The following is a 23,043-nucleotide window of genomic DNA, read 5'->3' as shown; positions in this document are numbered from 1 at the left end:
ATTGTTTTACTTGGGTTAGTAATGGTAGCAGAGAAGTTGGGATATTTTTCTTTTCTTTAGAGGTATTGGGCTAAAACCAACACTCAAGTCAAACTTCACTATAATCTGAAACCATAAGGCATTAAATTAAAAAAAATTATCTCAGAATGGCAGGCAAGGTCTTGCTCTCCTAGAAACATGAAAAAATTCCATTCTAGTTGTCATCGTCTTTTTACTGTAAACTATTTTCTCTTATATAGAAAAATATAATAAAAGCCAGTTAAGAAGGATCCCTTCTAAAGAGCAATAAAGAGATGAGTTGAAACCTACTCATGTTTATTCCCATGGTGGTATATGATTCTCCTAGTATCAAAGGGGATATTTTGATAGCTCTGCCTAGACTGGCATACATCGATATATAATTACCATATGTACATAAGATACAGAACTCCCCTACACATAATGGAATACTACATAAGAGAAAGCAAATTCAAAAGACAATCCTTTCCTTTTTTTACAAAAATAAAATCCACAAATTCTACTAATAAGACCCTTAAGAGCTCCCAGGTGTGCGGTATAAATCATGTGAATATAGGAACTACAAGGGCTCCAGACCAAGAACACACTGAGACAAATGAAATTTAAACCAATTTTGTGATGTGCTTGACAGACTAATGCAATATCTAGGCACTGAAAGAAAAACACAGGATGCATAAAGGCCCAGCAGTAATGATTGAGACAATAACCTCTGATTAGTACATCTATACTGCATGGAACATTAAAGATATAAGAAAAGCTGTGCTGGAGACATAGTCCAGACACAATTATGCTGAATGAGTACGTCAGCTCTATTATTTGTATAACCAGAGCTCACCATGAGTACAATACCCTTACTCTAGCAGTGTCACTCTATCTAAATTAGCATCATATAGAGGAAATAGAGTTGGTAAAATAAAAATGCCAAAGAAACACATTTGCCCAGATAGCACGAAGAAGTCTCAAAAGCATTTCTAACATATTCTTTTATTTTAGAGTGCAACGTGAAACCTAATGCAGGTTGGGAAGCTGGCAAGAACTTCACTGCTACAAGAAGCTAACACTTTTGTGTATTTCTATACATAAAGAGGATTTTTTGTTCCTCAGTATGACAAAACAGGAAGTTCTGACAAAATATTCAATTTTGCTTTTTCAGTTTTAGAGTTGGCTAGAGTTCAGATAAATTTGTGTATTTGGAATGACTACACATCCCATCCCTCATTTAATAAAGCCTATTTAAAATATTGCCCTTATTAATGACTACCAGAACACAACAGTGTTCATTATCCCTGTAATTCAATTGCCAGAAGTTTGTGCAATAAATCAGGAAAAGGTTAAAATATTTTTCATGCCAGAATAAGACATATCAATCTATTTTATTTGATTACCTTGTGTAATGAGGCTTTCTCAAGGCCAGATTACCTTACTCATTATAATTATGCCACATCATATTTTTCCTTAAAATGGAAAAGATTAACAAATGCCAGAAATCCAGTTGAAGCTAGGTATGTTTTTTCTCCTTTGTCCATTTCAGGACATGAGAAATGACATCCTGTTCTCCTTCCAAGAGAAGAGAAAAGAAGAAAGAGAAGAGAAGAGAAGAGAAGAGAAGAGAAGAGAAGAGAAGAGAAGAGAACAGAAGAGAACAGAAGAGAAGAGAAGAGAAGAGAAGAAAGCAACATTATTCCCATGAAAAGCAGATTAGGCAAATGGTACCTGGACAACCCTCACTTTATTCACTGATTCGAAAATTCAATAAACTCGTCTATATTTTCAAATTTCAAAGTCAAATTCCACTCCTATAAAGAAACTCTTATTCACTAGAGTGCAATAATATGCTTCTCTATGTGGTAAAGTTTCCTTTTAAGTGAATGCCAGCTGAATTTAACCAATAGAGTTCATATTTTTAAAAAATATAATTTATCAATAAAGAATAACATAAAGGCATTTTCTGGACTTTTCCCCTCTCCCTAGAATAACCTCTTTTCTGGGCATAAAAGAGAAATCTTCCTCCTCATGCCCTTTGAGAGAATCGTCCTCCCCTTTGGGCTCCAGTTGAGTTTCAACAGCTCCCATGTGTTCTTGGGAGTCGGCTGTGGTTATGAGCAGGACAGCATTTCTATGTCCTCCTCTTGCCAAGATGTTTCTCTAAATTGAAATAAGGTCCCTCCAACCATGAACAGCCCCACAAACCTCATGCAGGGTAAAAAGGCCTTTGGTCTCCCTGAAATCATAAAGCAGAACACCGGAATGAAGATAGTCTTAAGGCGGCCGGGCACGGTGGCTCACGCCTGTAATCCCAGCACTTTGGGAGGCCGAGGTGGGTGGATCATGAGGTCAGGAGATCGAGACCATCCTGGCTAACACAGTGAAACCCCATCTCTACTAAAAATACAAAAAATTAGCCGGGTGTGGTGGCAGGCGCTTGTAGTCCCAGCTACTCGGGAGGCTGAGGCAGGAGAATGGCATGAACCCGGGAGGCGGAGGTTGCAGTGAGCGGAGATTGTGCCACTGCACTCCAGCCTGGGTGACAGAGCCAGACTCTGTCTCAAAAACAAAAGAAAACAAAACAAACAAACAAAAAGTCTTAAGGCAAGAAGAAGCAGGGAGGGCAAAAGAATAGTGGCCATTAGGAGTGGAGTCAGGACTTTTCTTGTAACTCTTCAGAACTGTACTTTGAAAAATATAAACACATAACACCTATAAGAATGGCTAAAAATAAAAAGGCTAATGATACCACATACTGGGAAAGATGGGGAGCAACTAGGACTCCCACATGTTGTTGGTGGAAATGTAAAATGGTACAACTTGTCACCTCTTTAGCAGTTTCTGGTAAGGTTAAACATCATCTATCATATGACCCAGCAATTATCTCCTAGAAAAGAAAATAAATGCATAGGTCCACCCAGAGATTTGTACATAAATGTTCATGCTAACTTCATTTATAATCGCTAAAACTGGAAACAACTCACATGTCCATCAACAGAATATTCTTGCTTCATTCGTCCTGGAGAATAAAGAGACTGTGGTATATTCACACAATAGAAAACTAACCAGTAATAGAAAGGGATGGCTGGGCATGGTGGCTCACACCTGTAATCCCAGCACTTTGGGAGGCTGTGGCAGGTGGATCACGAGGTCAAGAGATTGAGACCATGTTGACCAACATGGTGAAACCCTGTCTCTACTAAAAATACAAAAATTAGCTGGGTGTGGTGGCACACACCTGTAGTCTCAGCTACTCGAGAAGCTGAGGCAGGAGAATCTCTTGAACCCGGGAGGCGGAGGTTGCAGTGAGCTGAGATCATGCCACTGCATTCCAGCCTGGGGGACAGAGCAAGACTCCATCTCAAAAAAAAAAAAAAAAAAAATAGAAAGGGACAAACTACTGTTAATGCAACAACATGGATAAACTGCAAAACCATACTGTTTAGTGAAAGACGTTAGACTCAGGATTATGTACTGTGTGGTTCCATTTATATGAAGTTTAAGAACAGACATAACCAATCTGGAGTTACAAAGGAGCATAGTAGTTGTCTTTGGTAGAGTCAGAGGTTGATTTGAAGGGGATATAAGGAAACTTACTAGGGTAATAGGAATACTCTATACCTTGATCTGGGGGATGATTACATAGGGGTATACATTTTCCAAATTTATTTTGCTGTGTACTTAAGATATGTGCATTTACCAAACGCTAATTAAACTTCAATAAAACAGCAAGAAAAATGAGTTGCTTCTAAAAGAAGCTTCTAAATAAAGCACAAACAATATACTGTCCATATAAGTAATTCTCAAGCTTATGTGCTAATATCAAGACAATCAAAGACATGGTGAAAAGGACTTTAAAACAAGGAGAGAAAATTTAACAACTTATTGAAACATGTGAACTTGCATTTTCATAAGAACATGTGAACTTGCATTTTCTTAAGAAGAGAAATCTTTTATGGGACTTTCTGCTATGAACTGTTAGAGGCATGCTGAATGGATCTCAGGAATGATTTCTATTCTAGTGAATAGTACTGCAGTGAAATATTCAACACTTCCTGTTTGAGTTATTTACTTAGTAACTGCTACTAAAATGCTTATAGACCATTTTTGAGCCAAAGTTTGTTTCCCTGAAGTGTTTTAGACATGATAAAGTTGCATATGAATTTCAAAATGTATACACAAGCTACAAATAGCCTCACATACTTTATAATTTAATAAATTGTTTAGTAAATATAGTAAATTCTAGCACTTATAATAATTGAGCTGATACGTCATAAGAAAGCATAATTATGAAGTAAAAGTAGCTTTTAATCCAAATACAATTTTGAAAATTAGTTCAGCAATACACTTTACAACATAATTTAAAATAACTATTTTATATTTTCTGCATATATTAGAGTACAGTGTAAACAAAGATATATTTACTAAGGAAAGGATAATGAATATTAATAATTCATTATTCCACAAACTGATTTATTATTAAAATAGCCTTTGTAGAACTTTTGCTGTTGAAAAGACTTTGTGAGGAGAAAGAAAGAGTGTTACATTCAGAAAAACAAAAAGAAGAATAATCTACATATTGTTTTTCTCCATAGCTAGTGCCATATAGGTTTAGCCAACTCTATGATTAAAGACTGCCAGATAAGAATGCAAAAAAAAAAAAGACTGTGCATGCAAGCTTTTATCATTACAATAATATCTTCCTACAATATACTTACACTGGACAATATTAGGCTCCAAACAAAATTTACAAAATTATATTTTAGGTCATACAAACGATAAAGAGATTATCGTATACAAATAATGTGATGATATTTTATGACTTTTATCATTATAGACCAGAAATAGGTAAACTTTTCCTGTAAAGACCCAGATAGTTAATATTTTAAGTTCTGTGGGCCACATACAATCTCTGTAGCATAATCAGCTAAACATATGAAAAAACTTCTTAGCTTGAAGTCTGTACATAAACAAGTGGCAGGCTGGATTTGGTCCACCAGCCATAATTTTCTTATTCCTGACATAGATCACTAATAACCATAACTGTATCATAAAAATGTTAGCAGAGTCATTTAAAAAGTTCACATCTTTTATTTCTACAATCACTAAAATAGATCGCCCCACCTCCCCCCATAAAAGTTCTGTTCTTATTTGGTATCACCCACACCAATGCCAAACGCAGACCTGGAGACTCCATTATCATCCATCTGAAGGGGAGCAGCTGTCCCTTCTCTGCCCTCTTGATCACTGGCTGAAATCCACTTGCTCTGCAAGGATTAGGTGTTGCCTCCTTCCTCACGACTAACATGCCATAGTGATTTCTCCCTTTTCTAAATCCTTTCCATTTACTCTGTTCAGCCTTTACACCATTTGGCACTTTGTCAATGATAGCATCCTCCATAAAAATAAAATACTTTTAGTACATTATTTAAGACTTCATTATATATGGTTTGTTATACTAACTTTCTTATGTGTGTGTTTAAAGTTATTTTTGAAGTAAAATGTAAGGTCTTTCTGGTCAAAGACTGTGACTCCTTTTCTTTTCTTTTTGTGTGTTGCTAGATAAAGGCATCCTGGTAGTGGTGAAGATGAGTACTTTTAGGCAGCTCATAGAGCTGATCTCAACTTTGAGCACCATGGGAGGTAAAGACCTCAGGGCAGTTGGCCTCTTGTGTAGCTAAAGTGTTTGGAAAGCCAGAACAAAGTGAAAGGAAGACCCTAGAGTGGGTCAGCTTTCTGCCAAAGATAGAGAATATAGCTATAGAATGCTCCCAGCCTACAGTATAGAGCTGTTGTTGGGAAGTGGCTGCTCAGCCAGTGCCTGTATGCCCTAGCCTCTCACGCAGTTGGACTACATGACTAGTTCTTGCCAATGCAGTGTGAGTAGAAATGATGTCAGCCACTTCCAGAACTGTCCCATAAAAACCTCCTACTATCCCCCTGCCTGCCAGCTGGATGTCAATACTCAAAGGCATATTAAAGCCATGTTGTTAAAGGGTATGTCAGCTTGGATCCCTGAATACCTGTATAAAGCAGAGCCCTACTGTAGATTGGATGTTAAGTGAACAAGGAATATATTTCTGGGTTATGTTAGGTCATTGAAATTTGACCGATTATTTGTTTCAGCAGTTAGCATAAGCTTATTTGGAACAGATGATCTCTCTGTTGTGACTGGAGTGAACTGGATATTGTTGGACTATCTGCTGGCATTCAATAATGCCACAGAGAAGTCTAAAGACAATCTAATTTACCCTTGTGGTTTGTGACTTGCTTATTATATTAACTTTTAAGTTAAACTCAGCCACCTTTGAAATGATTCTAATCTTAGTAATGTCAATATCAACATGCTAATCATAAGAATTCAGAATAAGTCCTTTGAAATTGGCTGTATCATGCAAAGCATGCACAATATCTTTTTAAAGGTGAGGTAAAGAGTTACTGTAAAACAAAATGCCAATGTCTTCCCTTTCTGGAATTTCTTCTTTCTATCTCTGAAAATGCAATGCAGACTAGCCACCAACATGAAGCTACATTTGAATGGAGGCAGCCTGGATGCTGTCAAGATAAACTAGTTCTGTTTATGTGATTGCATGTCCTTTGAGTGTGTGTATTTCTGCCAACCTCAGAATTTTAGGCATTTCCGATTTCATCCATGTGCTTTGATAGGCTACAGTGAAACTCACATTACAGAGAAATAAACCTTCTTTTTTCACATTCTAGGAATTTCACTGATGATAAAATTTTTAGCCAGATCAATTGCAATTTAAATCCAATTTTTTTCTTGGAGTAGAGTGTATTATTGAGAATAAAAGAGGGTGCGGTGGCTCACACCTGTAATGCCAGCACTTTGGGAGGCTGAGAAGGGCGGATCACAAGGTCAGGAGATGGAGACCATCCTGGCTAACACGGTGAAACCCCATCTCCACTAAAAATACAAAAAATTAGCCAGGCATGGTGGCAGACGCCTGGAGTCCCAGCTACTTGGGAGGCTGAGGCAGGAGAATTGCTTGAACCCAAGAGGCAGAGGTTGCAGTGAGCCAAGATCACGCCATTCTACTCCACCCTGGGCAACAGAGCGAGACTCTGTCTCAAAAAAAAAAAAAAAAAAAAGAAAAGAAAAAAAAAAGAACAGTTCTTTTAACTATTCTGTTTTTTTTATAAAGTCCAATATGTATAGAATTTTAAAGCTTCTTCTTAAAAATAAGTTACTTTCTTGCCTTGAAGATAAAGTCCGCACTTCTAAACATGATTCATATGTTCTTCTTGTTCAGGCTCTTCCTTACCTCTCTGTTCCACCCTCCTACCACTGTGCATCTTGCATTCTACGCAGCAGCCACTCTGAATTCCTTTCCATTTCTCCAGTGTGTTTTGCTCTGTCTCATCTCCTGCCTTTGCACACACAGGTCCCTCTGCCAAGGTGCAGTGCCCACCTCCTCCCTCCCTCTCCATTTTCCTTAGCTTACTTCCACTCAGTCTTCAGGTCTCAGCTTAGATGTAATTTCTTTCCCAGAAAGACTTAACACCTTATAATTTAAGTTAATGGTCAGTGTCCTTTAGAATGTAGGCTTTGTAAGGTCAGGGTAGATCTTTTTGATGCTAACATTAATGCATAACATAGTGTATGGAACACAGTACATGTTCAGAAAATATTAATTGAATGTTGCTGAATCTAGAACAACCCTTATATGATGTTGTGGTCTACCACAACACATAGAAAATGATGTTACTGACCTACCAACCAAAGGACACTTGTCTGGAATTATGTTATCCCCAGGATCACCTGAGGCCAAAAGAACTAAAGTGGTGAAAGAGTAGGGCATAGGTCATAAGTTGTCCTTTGTACAGTAAGTAATTGTATTCAGTGACCAAATTCATGACTTTGAACTCATTATACTCTAACTGACTGAAATAGGGTAATAGAGACTGACTTTGGGGAAAAAAAAGGTCAAAAATAACATACACACAATTCACAAAAGAAATCCTTCTCTGATTTGGATAATTTAAGCTTGCAAGATCTGCTTCTTCTAATCTGGACATTCAGGGGAAACCATCCAGCAGCAGCAGCAGACCAGATGCTCCTCTCTGGGCAACCATCACTGCTTGCCAGCATGTGCTCATTGATTTTGGAGTTACTCTTTGAACTAACATTTGACTTGATCTAGAGAATTTCTGAGCTTGTATATTTTGCTGTCTCAAAGTTATCTCTTGATATTAATCTCCCCATCCCCTCTCTTCCATGTGGTCTTGTATTTCTAATCATGACCATCCACAATAACCTTCCTGCTTCAAGCTTCACACTTGTGTAATGACAGCTGGTGTCAAACCAAGCTGTCCTCCACATTCCTGGGACAGAGGCCTGCGGCTGCTGCCATTTCCACCACCATCATGGCAATGCTCTTGGCAGACTCAATGACTCGGAACCTGGCTCTCAAATGCCAAGGCTTCTGGGAATATGGCGGGCATTGAAGTATGGGGATAGGCTTGGTGGGGAGAGGGAATGTTTGCCTATAACTACTTCTCTGACATACATGAATACAGCAGAACTAGGGAGACTTTTAAAAAATGGCAGCATGGCGATTGGAATTTTTCTTTGGCCTCAGACTGTGGTGTAGAAGAAGAAAAGCCCTCAGCTCTACACCACAGCATCATCAGTTTACCAGTGCATTCTCATTCACAGGGCTGGAGGGAGAAGGCTCATACAGTGTTGTTTCCTAGGGCCAGTTGACCAGAAAGTATTATTGAAGTCTTAAATGGACAATAAGAGGGATTTTTGTATATTACATGTACAAATGCTTAGCAGTCCATGGCTGGGTTTTTACCTTGTGTAACTGATAATACTGGAAGGCACCAACTCCACCTTGTTCTTCTGCAGTCCAGAGCACCAGCCGCAGAGTCCTCTTTGGACGCAGCCCTGGGAAAATAATCAAATAAAAAAAGTGATACTTTAGTTGATTTTGAATTTTATTAAAAAAATGGCAGGGTCCCTCATCTGCCTTGTGGAGGAAGGAGGAAATCAGAGGCACTCAACTCTCACTGGTGTGGTTGTCTCCTTCAGGGTATGGCCAGCACAGCAAAGGAGCAACTTTAGGGCTGATCTCCAGGCCAGGTTAATAGAGAAAGCGGTTGTGACAAATGCAGTTTGCAGGCCAGAAAGTGAGAGCCTCTCATCACATCCTTAACTTGATATCCTGCCCAGCAGAACCCAATGGATGGCCAAGATCAGCGAGATATTAGATCATATCTGGAAGATGCAGTTAGGATGACCCCAAGCAGATTGTGGGGTCTTTCAATGATCTTAATTGAAATTAAATCATTTGGGTCTACTTCAGGATAAGCCGTGTAGGAGATTACTTTTTAGTCTAAATATACAAGCATAGCTAGATGCCCATGCTATCTTCAGTAATGTAATAACTGAAAAGCAGATGCAACAGTTATGCTTCTCCATGGCCAATTTCTTCTCCTACTTGGAAATAGAAGGTCATTTCCTTAAGGTCAATGAAAATTAATTGAATGAGGATGATATTTATTGACCTTATTACTGCACAAACAGCTTGGTGGCAATTTTATTGACTTGTGATACACAAATTTGTATCCTGGACTTATTAAAGTTTATGGCAGACGAAGTGGATCCAGAACCATTTTTAGCTGACAATGTCTGTTCAGTGAAAGTTACCTACAAGGAAACTCTGTTTCTGAAATTAAAAAAATGGTGAGAGTGTGCTAAAAGTGCTACTTTGTGACCAAGAATTAATATCTGTTCTGATTCAGACTGATAATGGCATTTCTGAGAAATAACAAAGGCAGAAAAATGTGAAGCTGTGCTTAAATCTTATTAAAAGGATTCGTTTTCCCACCTCCTCATGGGGAGCCATAGGGAAGGGTTAAAATGGACTTTGAGTGGCTCTGAGATGGACACACCACATATCTCCAGTATAACCACATATGTGCTGACACCCAGGTGTGTGGCTCTTGAAGGAGCCAGCTGGCTAGCTTCAGCCTGGATGACAAATGCTCCTGGGACACAGAGCTCTCTCCTGCCTCTTTCAGTCTCCAAGAGGCACTCTCCTTTCCTAAGCCTAAGGAGCTGAAAAGGAGGAGCTACAGTTTTTCATGAAATTGAATATAGTTGTGAAGTTACTTTATACTTTAGCATGTTAACACAATTTACAAAGCATAGGTTTAGGATGCAGGCTGACCATAGTTGCAGTTAAAACATGGACAAGCAATTTCTACATTCAGTTCCTCAGCAATGCCATTGGTGTTTCCATCTAAGTCCATATAGAATCCAAATTCTCATCTTGGCCACTACTGTGGTCCGAGCCCCACCCTCTGTTGTCTGGATTGCTGCAGTGGCCTCCTAACTGGGCTTGCTGCTGAAGCCCTCACCTCTCTTCAGGTGATGCTTCACACTGTAGCCAGGAGGGTCTTTGTAAAACCTAAGCCAGATCATGTCATTTCTTAGCTCAAAACCTCCAATAACCAGAAGTAAGCTTCTGGAAGACAGGGATCTATGCTTTTTATTCATTGTAATGTCGCCAATTCCTAGATTGTTTGACACACATTAGGTGCCCAATAAATGGTAATGAAGGAATAAATAAATGCAAAGCTTAGTGTCTTGATTAGAATGAAATTTGAAGCCACTTCTCCAGTCTCATCTTCTAAAAGTCTTCTGCTAGCTCATTCCCTGGCAAGGTGTTATATTTGAAAAAGGCAGACAGATCTGGTGAATCCTGCTATCATTAGGCACTAGCTGAGTAACTACTGGGAAATTTATCTACCTGAACTTATGCCTCTTTATCTGAAAGATGAATATAATATTATGTGCCTATGCCATAACCCTTTTTCAAATTAAATGAGATGTGATAACACATGTAAGACAACCCTGGGGCTGGCATGTAATTGGCATTCAATAAGTGAACAATAAAACCACATAACACACTTTCACCTCACAGAGTAGAAGGAACATCTAAATGCCCAGACAGGAAATTCTTCCAAAGGCCTTTGAGTACTTGGAGAACAAGAATTCTAGAGCGCCTACTGCTTGCTCCACTGAGTCAAACCAGCTGCCCACATTCATAGCACAAACTTAATAAACTGTTGTCTGAGGAATAAATCTAATCAGGATTGCTAAAGATAACAATCTTTGGTTTCTTTCAAAGAAATGTGCTTAAAGTCAATTTAAATGAAATCACTTGCTTGTAACATAGGTAAAAATAAGAAAGGATAAAGTACTATTATTGTTTACAGGCTGCAAATAAAAATTCTAAACATTTTTTAAATCCACAAGAAAAGGAAAAAATACACTTTCTTTTTACATATCTCTGCACCTACCAGTAAAATATTACCCAATTATTAAAATGACAAAATTCTCTAAATAAGAATAAACAGGCAGCACGCTATAGAATGTTCGTTTTTTAAAAGCAAATGCTTTGAATATCCGTATAGATTTTGTGTGCCAAGTGAAAGTTATTATCCTACAGGGTTAGTCTCCTTTACATTCCAAATCAGCCACATGGCCAGTGATGTATTAAGGTAATAAAGAAGTAATTGATTTGAAGTGAGGAATGCTAAGGCCTCAACACAACAACAGCATAGTTGGTGCATAGCTGGCCCTAAAAAGACTAACAAGCCTGCTCAAGCCCTTGAGACGCTTAGCACCCATTAGCAGGGAACCCTAGCACCTACTTCACAGAGTGGAGGCCTTAGGAAGAAGTTAGGAAGCCAGTGGGTTAGCAAATATTGATTCCAAAGTCTCTTTCTACTCTGACAATCTGACTGTCCCTGAACCTAAGAGAAATGCGTGAGGCTTCATTCAAGAATTAGACCTTAAACCTAGTGGGGAGTTCAGGTCACCAGGCTACCCAAATCCATGATGGACAGTGTGGGGTACAGAAAGGCATTGGCTGTGGAGTCTGAATGAGCTGTGTTTTACTCCTGGCTCTGCCGCTTCTGGCTCTGTGAGATGAGATTAATTATAATACCTAATCTCTTCATCTATATAATAAGGAAAATGGAATTGCCTGATGGGATTGTTATAAAAGTTAAGTGAAACAAAGCAAATGTATATCAAACATAGTCCCTGGTACATAGTAGGTTTTCTAGAATTGTTTATTAGCTTCTCTCTCCATCACTCTAGACCTTTCTGGTCAGTGCCAACAGTCACCAGGGAGAGCAAGTGGGATAACTAGGAGAGATGCATCGTCCTCAGACAGCTTCCTTAGGAGCCCCAGAACACCTTTGTTTATACAGCATGCATAAACCAGCCAAGGGAAAACACAGATTTCATCTAACCTGTAGGAAAACACATAACTTCTTTCAGTACCAAAAGCTCCCTCATCCCAATATAGAGCATATACAAATCTAAATAAATAGAAACAAGTTCTTCCCTTTTAAAATGAGGGTCAGTCAGAATGTTTAGTTTTTTGATAAAGTCAAAAGGCTAAATATATTTGAAATCTGAAGACAATTGATATAAGGACATCTATATTTATCATTTTCAAATGATAGAATTTATTGTGTATCTTAAATCCAAACTAGTTTTAAAAGCCACAAGTCTTAAATATATACAGGAAAGCAACAACAACAACAATAATAAAGCAATAACAATGATAGCAACAAAACAAAGTGATATGAGGTCAAATGTAGGGAATTAATTCTGTGGCAGATTTGAGGTAAGTGGAAGCTCTGCTGTAAGCCTGGCCCCCATTCTGGCGCTGGCTTGGTAGCACGCAGCTCCAGTCCAAGGCAAGCACATGAAGGAAAGTCCTAGAATTGGAAGAGGCAGGGAGGACCCTGCCGAGTCTTAGCTGGCTAGGAGTCAGGTCTCATTGAGGTTTTGTTAGAGGAGAGGCAATCAGTTCTCCTATAAATATATAGAAGTTGCCAGAGATGCCTTGACCTCCTGGAATCTACAGTATGATTTCCAGATAATGCAACAGTTTATAGCCATCATGGTTTTCCTCTAAAGCAACATAAACTACCAATAATGTGTCAGAACTTGGTTTTGATTTATGAAATAGGATATACATGCATTTCATTTTCATTTCATTGAGGACAGTAATAATAATAGGGAGAAGAGAAATGATGAAATAGATCTCTTTGGACTTTTTTTTTTCATTATTCTTAAATTTAAAGAATTCTGAGAGAGAACTATCATTAAGCTGATAATTTGAAAGGTCAGTTGACTGTCTTACACTTGCACAAAGAGAGGGGCAGAGCAAAGCAAACTTGGCTCTCAGCAGAAAAAGATTAATCCAGCCTTGTAGACAGCTTTCCTAAATCATGAAACTTATAGAACACTGTTTGTTAACAATATGTATTGACCCTAACACTCATTTACTATTCGGTTTCAACCCTCCAGAACTATCGATAAGTATCATTCTCCCTTCTGTGATCTAACTTTGCAGAGAAAACACAACTTCCTTCTGCAGTAAATATACTCATTTTCTACTAGTTCACAAATATACCTGTTGTCCCACTCTCTTTCAGCAACAGCTCAGAAGAGAGTGCCTACACTTAAAGAGATTTATATTCCTGCAATAAACTTAACTAATAAGCGTACAGTATCTGAGATATAAAAGTAAATAATGACATGGTAGCGTGTGAATTGAATGACAAGACGTAGTAAAGCAGAGTGGTTAAATGCATGGGTTTGGGGGCTGAGACCTCTTTCTGCTATGGGCAAATTACATAATCTGTCATATAATTTATGAGCACATTATCACTGATAAAATAGGACAAAAATTAATTATTTTAGTGAAGTAAACTGCAACTACTTCTCTTTAAAGGCAGAACAGAAGATCACCTTGAAGAAGATCTTTGTTCTTGGAAGAACCCCTTGGTGTCTTTCTTAGTTATGTAAATATAAAGCAATTAGGCATTTTGGGGGAGCATTAGGGCAGGGCAACAAAATGTTTTTTAAACTCCGTCTTGCAAACTGCTACCTTTTGAGCCACCCCAAGAAACAATCTGCACACTTGGCAGAAGGAGAATCTGTGTGGAACAGGAGCCCAGGGCCTTCTGGAGGGAAGCCCTAGTGTCTTCATCCCCATTTCCTTGAACCGGCGGCCGGGGATGAGAGACCTATTGGGTCAGGGTGACACTGACTAAGGTCCCAGAGCAGGGAAGGTCCTGGAAGCCATGGAAATAAAGTGATCCTCAAGAAGGGAGGAATCTGGGCTGTTGATCTGGGCTCAACAAAATGGACTCAGATTCTAGGAGAAGGACTAATTTCAGACTAGCATGAGGCCAACTCCAGAAGCGCCTCCAGACCAGCCAGCCTGGCACAGTGGTTACGATTTAGGGAACAATGGCTGAGGATGGAAATGTAAACAAAGAGAGTTGTAACCTTGTCACCCAAAATGGGTACCCTGTGACATGGATGCGCAAATGGTGCCATATAGCAGACACCAGAGAGGGCAGCAGTCACAGACAGATCAAGCTATGGGCTTCTGCAGGAGGACTGACCCATTTGGCCTGAGTAAAGTCAGGATTCATGGACAATTCAGGGGCAGTGGGAGGGATCTCAAGAGGAGATAATAGACTTCCTGCTAATAAGCCCTATGGAGACTTGGGTGATTAACTGAAAAGATTAAAGAGATGTGATAGTATGTATAACCTGTGTTTGTGGAACAGGTCTTAACAGCTATAATTTCCATAATTCAAAGGCAACAGTCCTACCTCATTATAATGATTAAGATTCTATTAGCCAGGAAAATCACTATTAATCATTGGTGAAGCAGAAACATTATGACTCCAAGTGTATAAAGGCCATTTCTGGCCTAGCCCAGTTTTCCACTCTCATCCTCTGCTTCTGCTTATTATATTTTTTATTTTTTTATTTCCATAGGTTATTGGGGTACAGGTGGTGTTTGGTTACATGAGTAAGTTCTTTGGTGGTGATTTGTGAGATTTTGGTGCACCCATCACCTGAGCAATATACACTGCAGCCAATTTGTGGTCTTTTATCCCTCAACAACTTCCCACCCTTTCCATCTGAGTCCCCAAAGTCCATTGTGTCTTTCTTATGCCTTTGCATCCTCATAGCTTGGCTCCCACATATGAGTGAGAACATACAATGTTTGTTTTTCCATTCCTGAATTACTTCACTTAGAATAATAGTCTCCAATCTCATCCAGGTCATTGTGAATGCCATTAATTCATTCCTTCTTACGGTTGGGTAATATACATATATATAGTGTGTATATATATATATATAGTGTATATATATACACTACAGTTTCTATATATATATAGTGTATATATATACACTACAGTTTCTATATATATATATGCTGTATATATATAATAGTATATATATACAGTATATATATTGTGTATATATATATACATACAATATATATACGTTTTTGGAATTGCAAATTGTGCTGCTATAAACATGTGTGTGCAAGTATCTTTTTCATTTAATGACTTCTTTTCCACTGGGTAGATACCCAGTAGTGGGACTGCTGGATCAAATGGTAGTTCTACTTTTAGTTCTTTAAGGAATCTCCCCACTGTTTTCTATAGTGGTTGTACTAGTTTAGATTCCCACCAGCAGTGTAGAAGTGATCCCTATTCACTGCATCCCTGCCAACATCAATTATTTTTTGATTTTTTGATTATGGCCATTCTTGCAGGAGTAAGGTAGTATCACATTGTGGTTTTGATTTGCATTTTCCCTGATCATTAGTGATGTTGAGCATTTTTTCATATGTTTGTTGGCCATTTGTATATCTTCTTTTGAGAATTGTCTATTCATGTCCTTAGTCCACTTTTTGATGGGATTGTTTGTTATTTTCTTGCTGATTTGTTTGAGTTGACTGTAGATTCTGGATATTAGTCCTTTGTCAGATGTATAGATTTTGAAGATTTTCTCCCACTCTGGGTTGTCTGTTAACTCTGCTGACTGTTCCTTTTGCCATGCAAAAGCTCTTAAGTTTAATTAAATCCCAGTATTTATCTTTGCTTTTATTGCATTTGCTTTTGGGTTGTTGATCATGAAATCCTTGCCTAAGCCAATGTCTAGAAGGGTTTTTCCAATGTTATCTTCTAGAATTTTTATAGTTTCAGGTCTTAGATTTAAATCCTTGATCCATCTTGAGTTGATTTTTGTATAAGTTGAGAGATGAGGATCCAGTTTCATTCTCCTACATGTGGCTTGCCAATTATCCCAGCACCATTTGTTGAATAGGGTGTCCTTTCCCAACTTTATGTTTTTGTTTGCTTTGTCGAAGATCAGTTGGCTGTAAGTATTTGGGTTTATTTCTGGGTTCTCTATTCTGTTCCATTGGTCTATGTGCCTATTTACATGCCAGTACCATGCTGTTTTGGTGACTATGGCCTTATAGTATGGTTTGTAATCACGTAATGTGACACCTCCAGATTTGTTCTTCCTGCTTAGTCTTGCTTTAGCTATGTGGGCTCTCTTTTCGGTTCTGTATGAATTTTAGGACTGGTTTTGTTTGTTTGTTTGCTTTTAAATTCTGTGAAGAATGATGGTGGTATTTTGATAGGAATTGCACTGAATTTGTAGAGTGCTTTTGGCAGTATGGTCATTTTCACAATATTGATTCTACCTACCCATGAGCATGGGATGTGTTTCTATTTGTTTGTGTTGTCTATGATCTCTTTCAGCAGTGTTTTGTATCCTTGTAGAGGTCTTTCACATCCTGGGTTAGGTATATTCCTAAGTATTTTATTATATTATCTTTTTGCAGCTATTTTAAAAGGGGTTGAGTTTTTGATTTGATTCTCAGCTTGGTCGCTGTTGGTGTATAGAAAACCTACTGATTTCTGTACATTAATTTTGTAGCCAGAAATTTTTCTGAATTCTTGTATCAGTTCTAGGAGCTTTCTGGAGGAGTCTTTAGGGTTTTCTAGGCAAACAATCATATCATCAGCAGACAGTGACAGTCCCAGTTTGGATGCCCTTTATTTCTTTCTCTTGTCTGACTGCTCTGGCTAGGACTTCCAGTTCTATGTTGAAGAGGAGTGGTGAGAGTGGCATCCTTGTCTTGTCCCAGTTCTCAGAGGGAATGCTTTCAACTTTTCCCCATTCCGTATTATGTTGGCTGTGGGTTTGTCATAGATGGCTTTCATTACATTGAGGTATGTCCCTTATATGCTGATTTTGCTGAGAGTTTTAATCATAAAGGGAAGCTAGATTTTGTGGAATGCTTTTTCTGCATCTATTGAGATGATCATGTAATTTTTGTTTTTGATTCTGCTTATGTGGTGTATCACACTTATTGACTTGTGTATGTTAAACCATTCCTGCGTCCCTGGTATGAAACCCACTTGATCATGGTGGATTATCTTTTTGATACGTTGTTGGATTTGGTTAGCCAGTATTTTGTTAAGGATTTTAGCACCTATATTCACCAGGGATATTGGTCTTTAGTTTTCTTTTTTGGTTATGTCCTTTCCTGGTTTTGCTATTAGGGTGGTACTGGCTTTATAGAATGATTTAGGGACTGTTCCCTCTTTCTCTATCTTGTGGAATACAGTCAATAGAATTGGTACCAATTCTTATTTGAATGTCTGGTAGAATTCTGGGTGAATCCATCTGGTCTTGGGCTTTTTTTGTTGGTAATTTTTTTATTATCATTTCAATCTTGCTGCTTGTTTTTGGTCTGTTCAGAATATCTAATTATTTCCGATCTAAGCTAGGAAGGTTGTATATTTTCAGGAATGTATCCATCTCCTCTAGGTTTTCTAGTTTATGCACATAAAGGTGTTCATAGTACCCTTGAATGACCCTTTGTATTTCTGTGGTGTCAGTTGTAATATCTCCCCTTTCATTTCTAATTGAGCTTATGTTGCTTTTCTCTCTTCTTTCCTTGTTTAATCTTGCTAATGGTCTATCAATTTTATTTATCTTTCCAAAAAACCAGCTTTTTGTTTCATTTATCTTTTGTATTTTCTTGCTTCAATTTCATTTAGTTATGCTCTGATCTTAGTTATTTCCTTTCTTCTGCTGGGTTTGGGTTTGGTTTGTTTTTGTTTCTCTAATTCCTTGAGATGTGACCTTAGAATGTCAATTTGTGCTCTTTCAGACTTTTTGATGTAGGCATTTAATGCTATGAACTTTCCTCTTAGCACCACCTTTGTTGTATCCGAGAGGTTTTGATAGGTTATGTCACTATTGTCATTTAGTTCAAATAATTTTTAAATTTTCATCTTGATTTCAATTTTGACCCAATGATCATTCAGGAGCAGTTTATTTAATTTCCATGTATTTGCCTGGTTTTGAAGGTTCGTTTTGGAGTTGATTTCCAGTCTTATTCCACTGTGGTCTGAGAGAGTACTTGATATAATTTCAATTTTCTTGAATTTATCAAGACTCGTTTTGTGGCCTATCATATGGTCCATCTTGGAGAAAGTTCCATGTGCTGATGAATAGAATGTATATTCTGCAGTTCTTGGGTAGAATGTTCTGTAAATATCTGTTAAGTCTATTTATTCCAGGGTATAGTTTAAATCCATTGTTTCTTTGTTGACTTTCTGTCTTGATGAACTGTCTAGTGCTGTCAGTAGAGTACTGAAGTCCCCCACTATTACTGTGGTGCTGTCTATCTTACTTCTCAGGTCAATTACTAATTGTTTTATAAATTTGGGAGCTCCAGTGTTAGGTGCGTATATACTTAGAATTGTAGTATTTTCCTGTTGGACAAGGCCTTTTATCATTATATAATGACCCTCTGTCTTTTTTAACTGCTATTGCCTTAAAGTTTGTTTTGTCTGATATAAGAATAGCTGCTCCTGCTCACTTTGGTGTCCATTTGCATGGAATCTCTTTTTCTATCCCTTTACCTTAAGCACTTAAGTGTTAGGTGTGTCTCTGAAGGCAGCAGATGGTTGGTGAATTCTCATCCATGCTGCAATTCTGTATCTTTTAAGTGGAGCATTTAGGCCATTTACATTCATCATTAGTATTGAGGTGTGAGGTACCATTCCATTCATTGTGCTATTTGTTGGTTTTTTGCTTTTTGTTTTTAAATTGTATTTTTGTTTTATAGGTCCTGTGTGATTTATGCTTTAAGGAGGTTCTGTTTTGATGTGTTTCCAGGGTTTGTCTCAAGATTCAGAGCTCCTTTTAGCATTTCTTGTAGTGGTAGCTTGATAGTGGCAAATTCTCTCAGCATTTGTTTGTCTGAAAAAGGCTGTATCTTTCCTTCATTTATGAAGCCTAATTTCGCCGGGTACAAAATTCTTGGCTGATAAAATGTTTTGAGGGGGCTGAAGATAGGGCCCCAATCCCTTCTAGCTTGCAGGGTTTCTGCTCAGAAATCTGCTGTTAATCTGATAGGTTTTCCTTTATAGTCTACCTGGTGTTTTTGCCTCACAGCTGTTAAGATTCTTTCCTTCATCTTAACTTTAGATAACCTGAGGACAATGTGCCTAGGTGGTGATCTTTTTGTGATGAATTTCCCAGCGTTGAGTTTCTTGAATTTGGATGACTAGTTCTCTACCAAGGCTGGGGAAGTTTTCATCAATTATTCCTCTAAATATATTTTCCAAACTTTTAGATTTCTCTTCTTCCTCAGCAATGCCAATTATTCTTAGGTTTTGTAGTTTAACATAATCCCAGACTTCTTGGAGGCTTTGTTTATATTTTTCTTATTCTTTTTTCTTTGTCTTTGGTTAATGTGAAAACTTTATTTTCAAGCTCTGAAGTTCTTTCTTTTGCTTGTTCAATTCTATTGCTGAGACTTTCCAGAGCATTTTGCATTTCTATAAGTGTGTGCATTGTTTCCTGAAGTTTTGACTGTTTTTTATTTATGCTCTCTATTTCACTGAATATTTCTCCCTGCACTTCTTGTATCTTTTTTTTTGTTTTTCCTTACATTGGGCTTTGTTTCTCTCTGGTGCCTCCCTGATTAGCTTAATAACTAACCTTCTGAATTCTTTTTCAGGTAGAACAGGGATTTCTTCTTGGTTTGGATCCATTGTTGGTGAGCTAGGGTGATTTTTTTGGGGGGTGCTAAAGAACCCTGTTTTGTCATATTACCAGAGTTGGTTTTCTGGTTCCTTCTCATTTGGGTCAGCTCTGTCAGAGGGAAGGTCTAAGGCTGAAGGCTGTGTTCAGTTTCTTTTGTCTCATGGGGTGTTTCCTTGGTGTAGTACTCTCCCCCTTTTCCTAGGGATGTGGCTTCCTAAGAGCTGAGCTGTCATGATTGTTATCTTTCTTCTGGATCTAGCCTCCCAGCAAGTCTAGCAGGCTCCGGGCTGGTACTGGGGTCATCTACACAGAGTCCTGTGATGAACTGTCTATGGGTCTCTCAGCCATGGATATTAGCACTTGCTCTGGTGGAGGTGGCAAGGAGGTGAAATGGACTCTGTGAGGATACCTTAGCTTTGATTGATTAGTGCACTATTTTTGTGCTGGTTATCCGGCTGCTGGGAGGTGGCACATTCAAGAGGGCATGATCTGTGGTAATATGGGGAGGAACAGGTGGCGGGTGGGGCCCTAGAACTGCCAAGAGTATATGCCCTTTGTTTTCAGCCACCAGGGTATGTAAGGAAGGATCACCAGGTGGGGGCAGGGCTAGGCATGTCAGACTCTTCTTGGGCAGGTCTTGCTATGGCTGCTGTGGAGGATGGGGTTGAAGTTTCTAGGTCAATGGAGTTATGTTCCTAGGAGGATTATGGCTCCCTCTGCTGTGTAATGCAGGTTGTCAGGGAAGTAGGGGAAAGCAGGCAGTCACAGGCCTCATCCAGCTCCCAGGCAACCCAAAGGCTGATCTCACTCTCACTGTGCCCCTCCCAATAGCACCAAGTCTGTTTCCAGGCAGTGGGTGAGCAGGGCTGAGAACTTGTCACAGGCTACTTGCCTCTCAGCTGCCAAAGTAAGTAGGGCTTTCCTTCTTCCCCTGCCTGTGGAGTCTGCACACCGGATTCATGTCCTCCCCCTAGTTCTGGCCAGGAGACTTTTTGATCAGCTCAAATTGTTACAGAGTTCAGCTGGAGGTTTCCTTCTCCCTGTGGCCTTTTCCCAGTGCCTCTAGAAGCCCTCCTCAAGGACCCCTGTGAGGTGAGGCAGAAGTGGCTTGCTAGGGGAGCCAGCGAGCCCACAAGGACTTTCCTGCTGCTTCCTCTAACCCTATATTTTGCTTGGCCCTCTACATTGACTCAGCTGCATGTAAGGTCAGAATCTTCTCCTGTACTCTAGAACTTCAGGTTCCCTCTCCAGTGGGGATATATGTTCAGGGCAGATGATCTCCCTTACCCACTTCTACAGTTTTTTGGGGTGTCTCACAGTATTTGGGGTGTCTCCCAGGTCCTGCAGTAGTAATCTGCTTCCTTCAGAGGGTCTATGGGTTCTCTTGGCTTTCCTAATGTATTCCTGCAGTCATTCTTGAGTAAAAGTTTACAGTGCAAGTCTCTACACACTGTTCTGTCCATCCGAATGGGAGCTGCAATCTAGTCTTGCTTCCTGTCTGCCATCATGATCTGCTTCTGCTTCTCATCCTAAGGTCTAGCTATACCATATTTCCTACCAGTCCCTGAACAGGCCATGTTATCTCAGAGTTTTGACATTTTGTATATGCTCTTCTTCCTATCTAGAATACCTCTTCACCTTTTCCATCTATGAAACTCCTATTCATTGAACAAAGCCTATCTCTATAATACTTTCTCTGGGAAGGCTCCCTTAACTCAAAGGCAGAGTTGGCTGCCCCTTTCTCAATGTTCCTCTAGAACTACATACGTAACTCTATTTTCATTTTCAACCACCCTTAAATGTTGATCTTCCCATTAGACCATTAATTTTCTGATACTCATTTCCCTTTTTCATAATCTGGCCCAATACCTGACATTTAACAATTGCTGAATAAATGTTTATTTGATTGACTGAGTGAATATATTTGTATAAATATAAATAAAAGGGACCACCTTTTCATTTAATCTAAAGCATGCATTGCCTACTCAGTTTAGAAAGGTGGTAAAAGATGCTATTTTTGTGAGACCAAAGCACAAGAAACACAGGTTAAAACACCCCAGTAGCGAGGATAATTAAATGTACTTCAGCTTTGACATTTGCTTTAGTTGCCATTACATTACCTACTTTTGTAGCACAGCTGGGTCTAGTCAAAATTTAATACATCAACAACTCTTGTTGACTAAGTCATTAAATAAATATCTAATGGTCACCAAAATTTTCCATCAGCTAACTGAATTAAATGATAGGTATTTACATTTTAAACTCTGGGAGCTCTCTTTAATTATTTTATTTTAAAAATTATTTTGATAATTTTTCTGAATATAAATACAATATATAGCAACATATCTTTTTTAAAATTTAAAATTGAGAGAAACAAAAAACTAGAAACCAAAACAACTTGTAAGAATATTGTTATACTTCTTTACTTTTTTTGTAAACAAATGTATGTATACAAATGTGCACATACAAAAATTATAAATGTATGTAAACAATAGTAGTTTTCTACTGCCCTTTCCACTTAAAATCAGGGCACATATGGTCCTTATTATAATCAATAATCTTCAAAAATGTTTCTTCACTTATTTTAGCTACTCCCTTATTATTGGGCATTTAAGGATTTTATTCTTGGGACAAGTTCTTAAAAATAGAAATATAGAACTGAGTTTAAACAGTATAAACATTCTTAAGGCTCTTGACACATGCCACCAATGCCCTAAAGAAAGGTTACCAATTTATATTCCTACCAGCAATGCCTGAGAAAAGTTACTTTTGCTTAATGTAGAACTTTAAAATCTTATCTTCTTTTTTATGTGTCATATTATATCTATTTTTCTATACTATATTCTGTTCATTTTCAACACACATGCACACACAATCTATAGTCTATTTTACCTTGATTAATTGTTAAGTTTATATCCGATGCCTGACAAGAGTTAAAATATCTGATTTTTTTTTAATTTAAATTGCCTGATAGTAGGGCTCTTTTATCAATACATGTCTAAGATAATGCTAGTATCATGTAGGAATCACCAGCCTGATCTAGTTGGCATTTTAAAACATGCTATTTCTTTTTCGCTATCATTATTTATAGTGTTTTA

The 23,043-nt window shown here is 38.3% G+C and overlaps 1 protein-coding gene and 1 long non-coding RNA gene across 2 annotated transcripts in view; one reads left to right on the top strand and one right to left on the bottom strand.

The window, feature by feature from the left end:
* CPQ (carboxypeptidase Q) overlaps positions 1 to 23,043 on the bottom strand; it is a 544,933-nt gene that overhangs the window by 109,089 nt on the left and 412,801 nt on the right. Inside the window, exon 6 of the mRNA XM_055286849.2 lies at positions 8,823 to 8,914. Within this exon, the coding sequence (XP_055142824.1) occupies positions 8,823 to 8,914 (92 nt within the window). The remainder of the gene's footprint in view (positions 1 to 8,822; positions 8,915 to 23,043) is intronic.
* The window catches only part of LOC134737128 (uncharacterized), a 547,208-nt gene that overhangs the window by 436,994 nt on the left and 87,171 nt on the right, over positions 1 to 23,043 (top strand). The gene's annotated exons all lie outside the window — the stretch shown is intronic.

This window comes from Symphalangus syndactylus, chromosome 7 (assembly GCF_028878055.3).
Source record: "Symphalangus syndactylus isolate Jambi chromosome 7, NHGRI_mSymSyn1-v2.1_pri, whole genome shotgun sequence".
Lineage (NCBI taxonomy): Eukaryota > Metazoa > Chordata > Mammalia > Primates > Hylobatidae > Symphalangus > Symphalangus syndactylus.
Note: the sequence above shows the minus strand (reverse complement) of the source record. Positions and strands in the feature narration are given on the sequence as shown.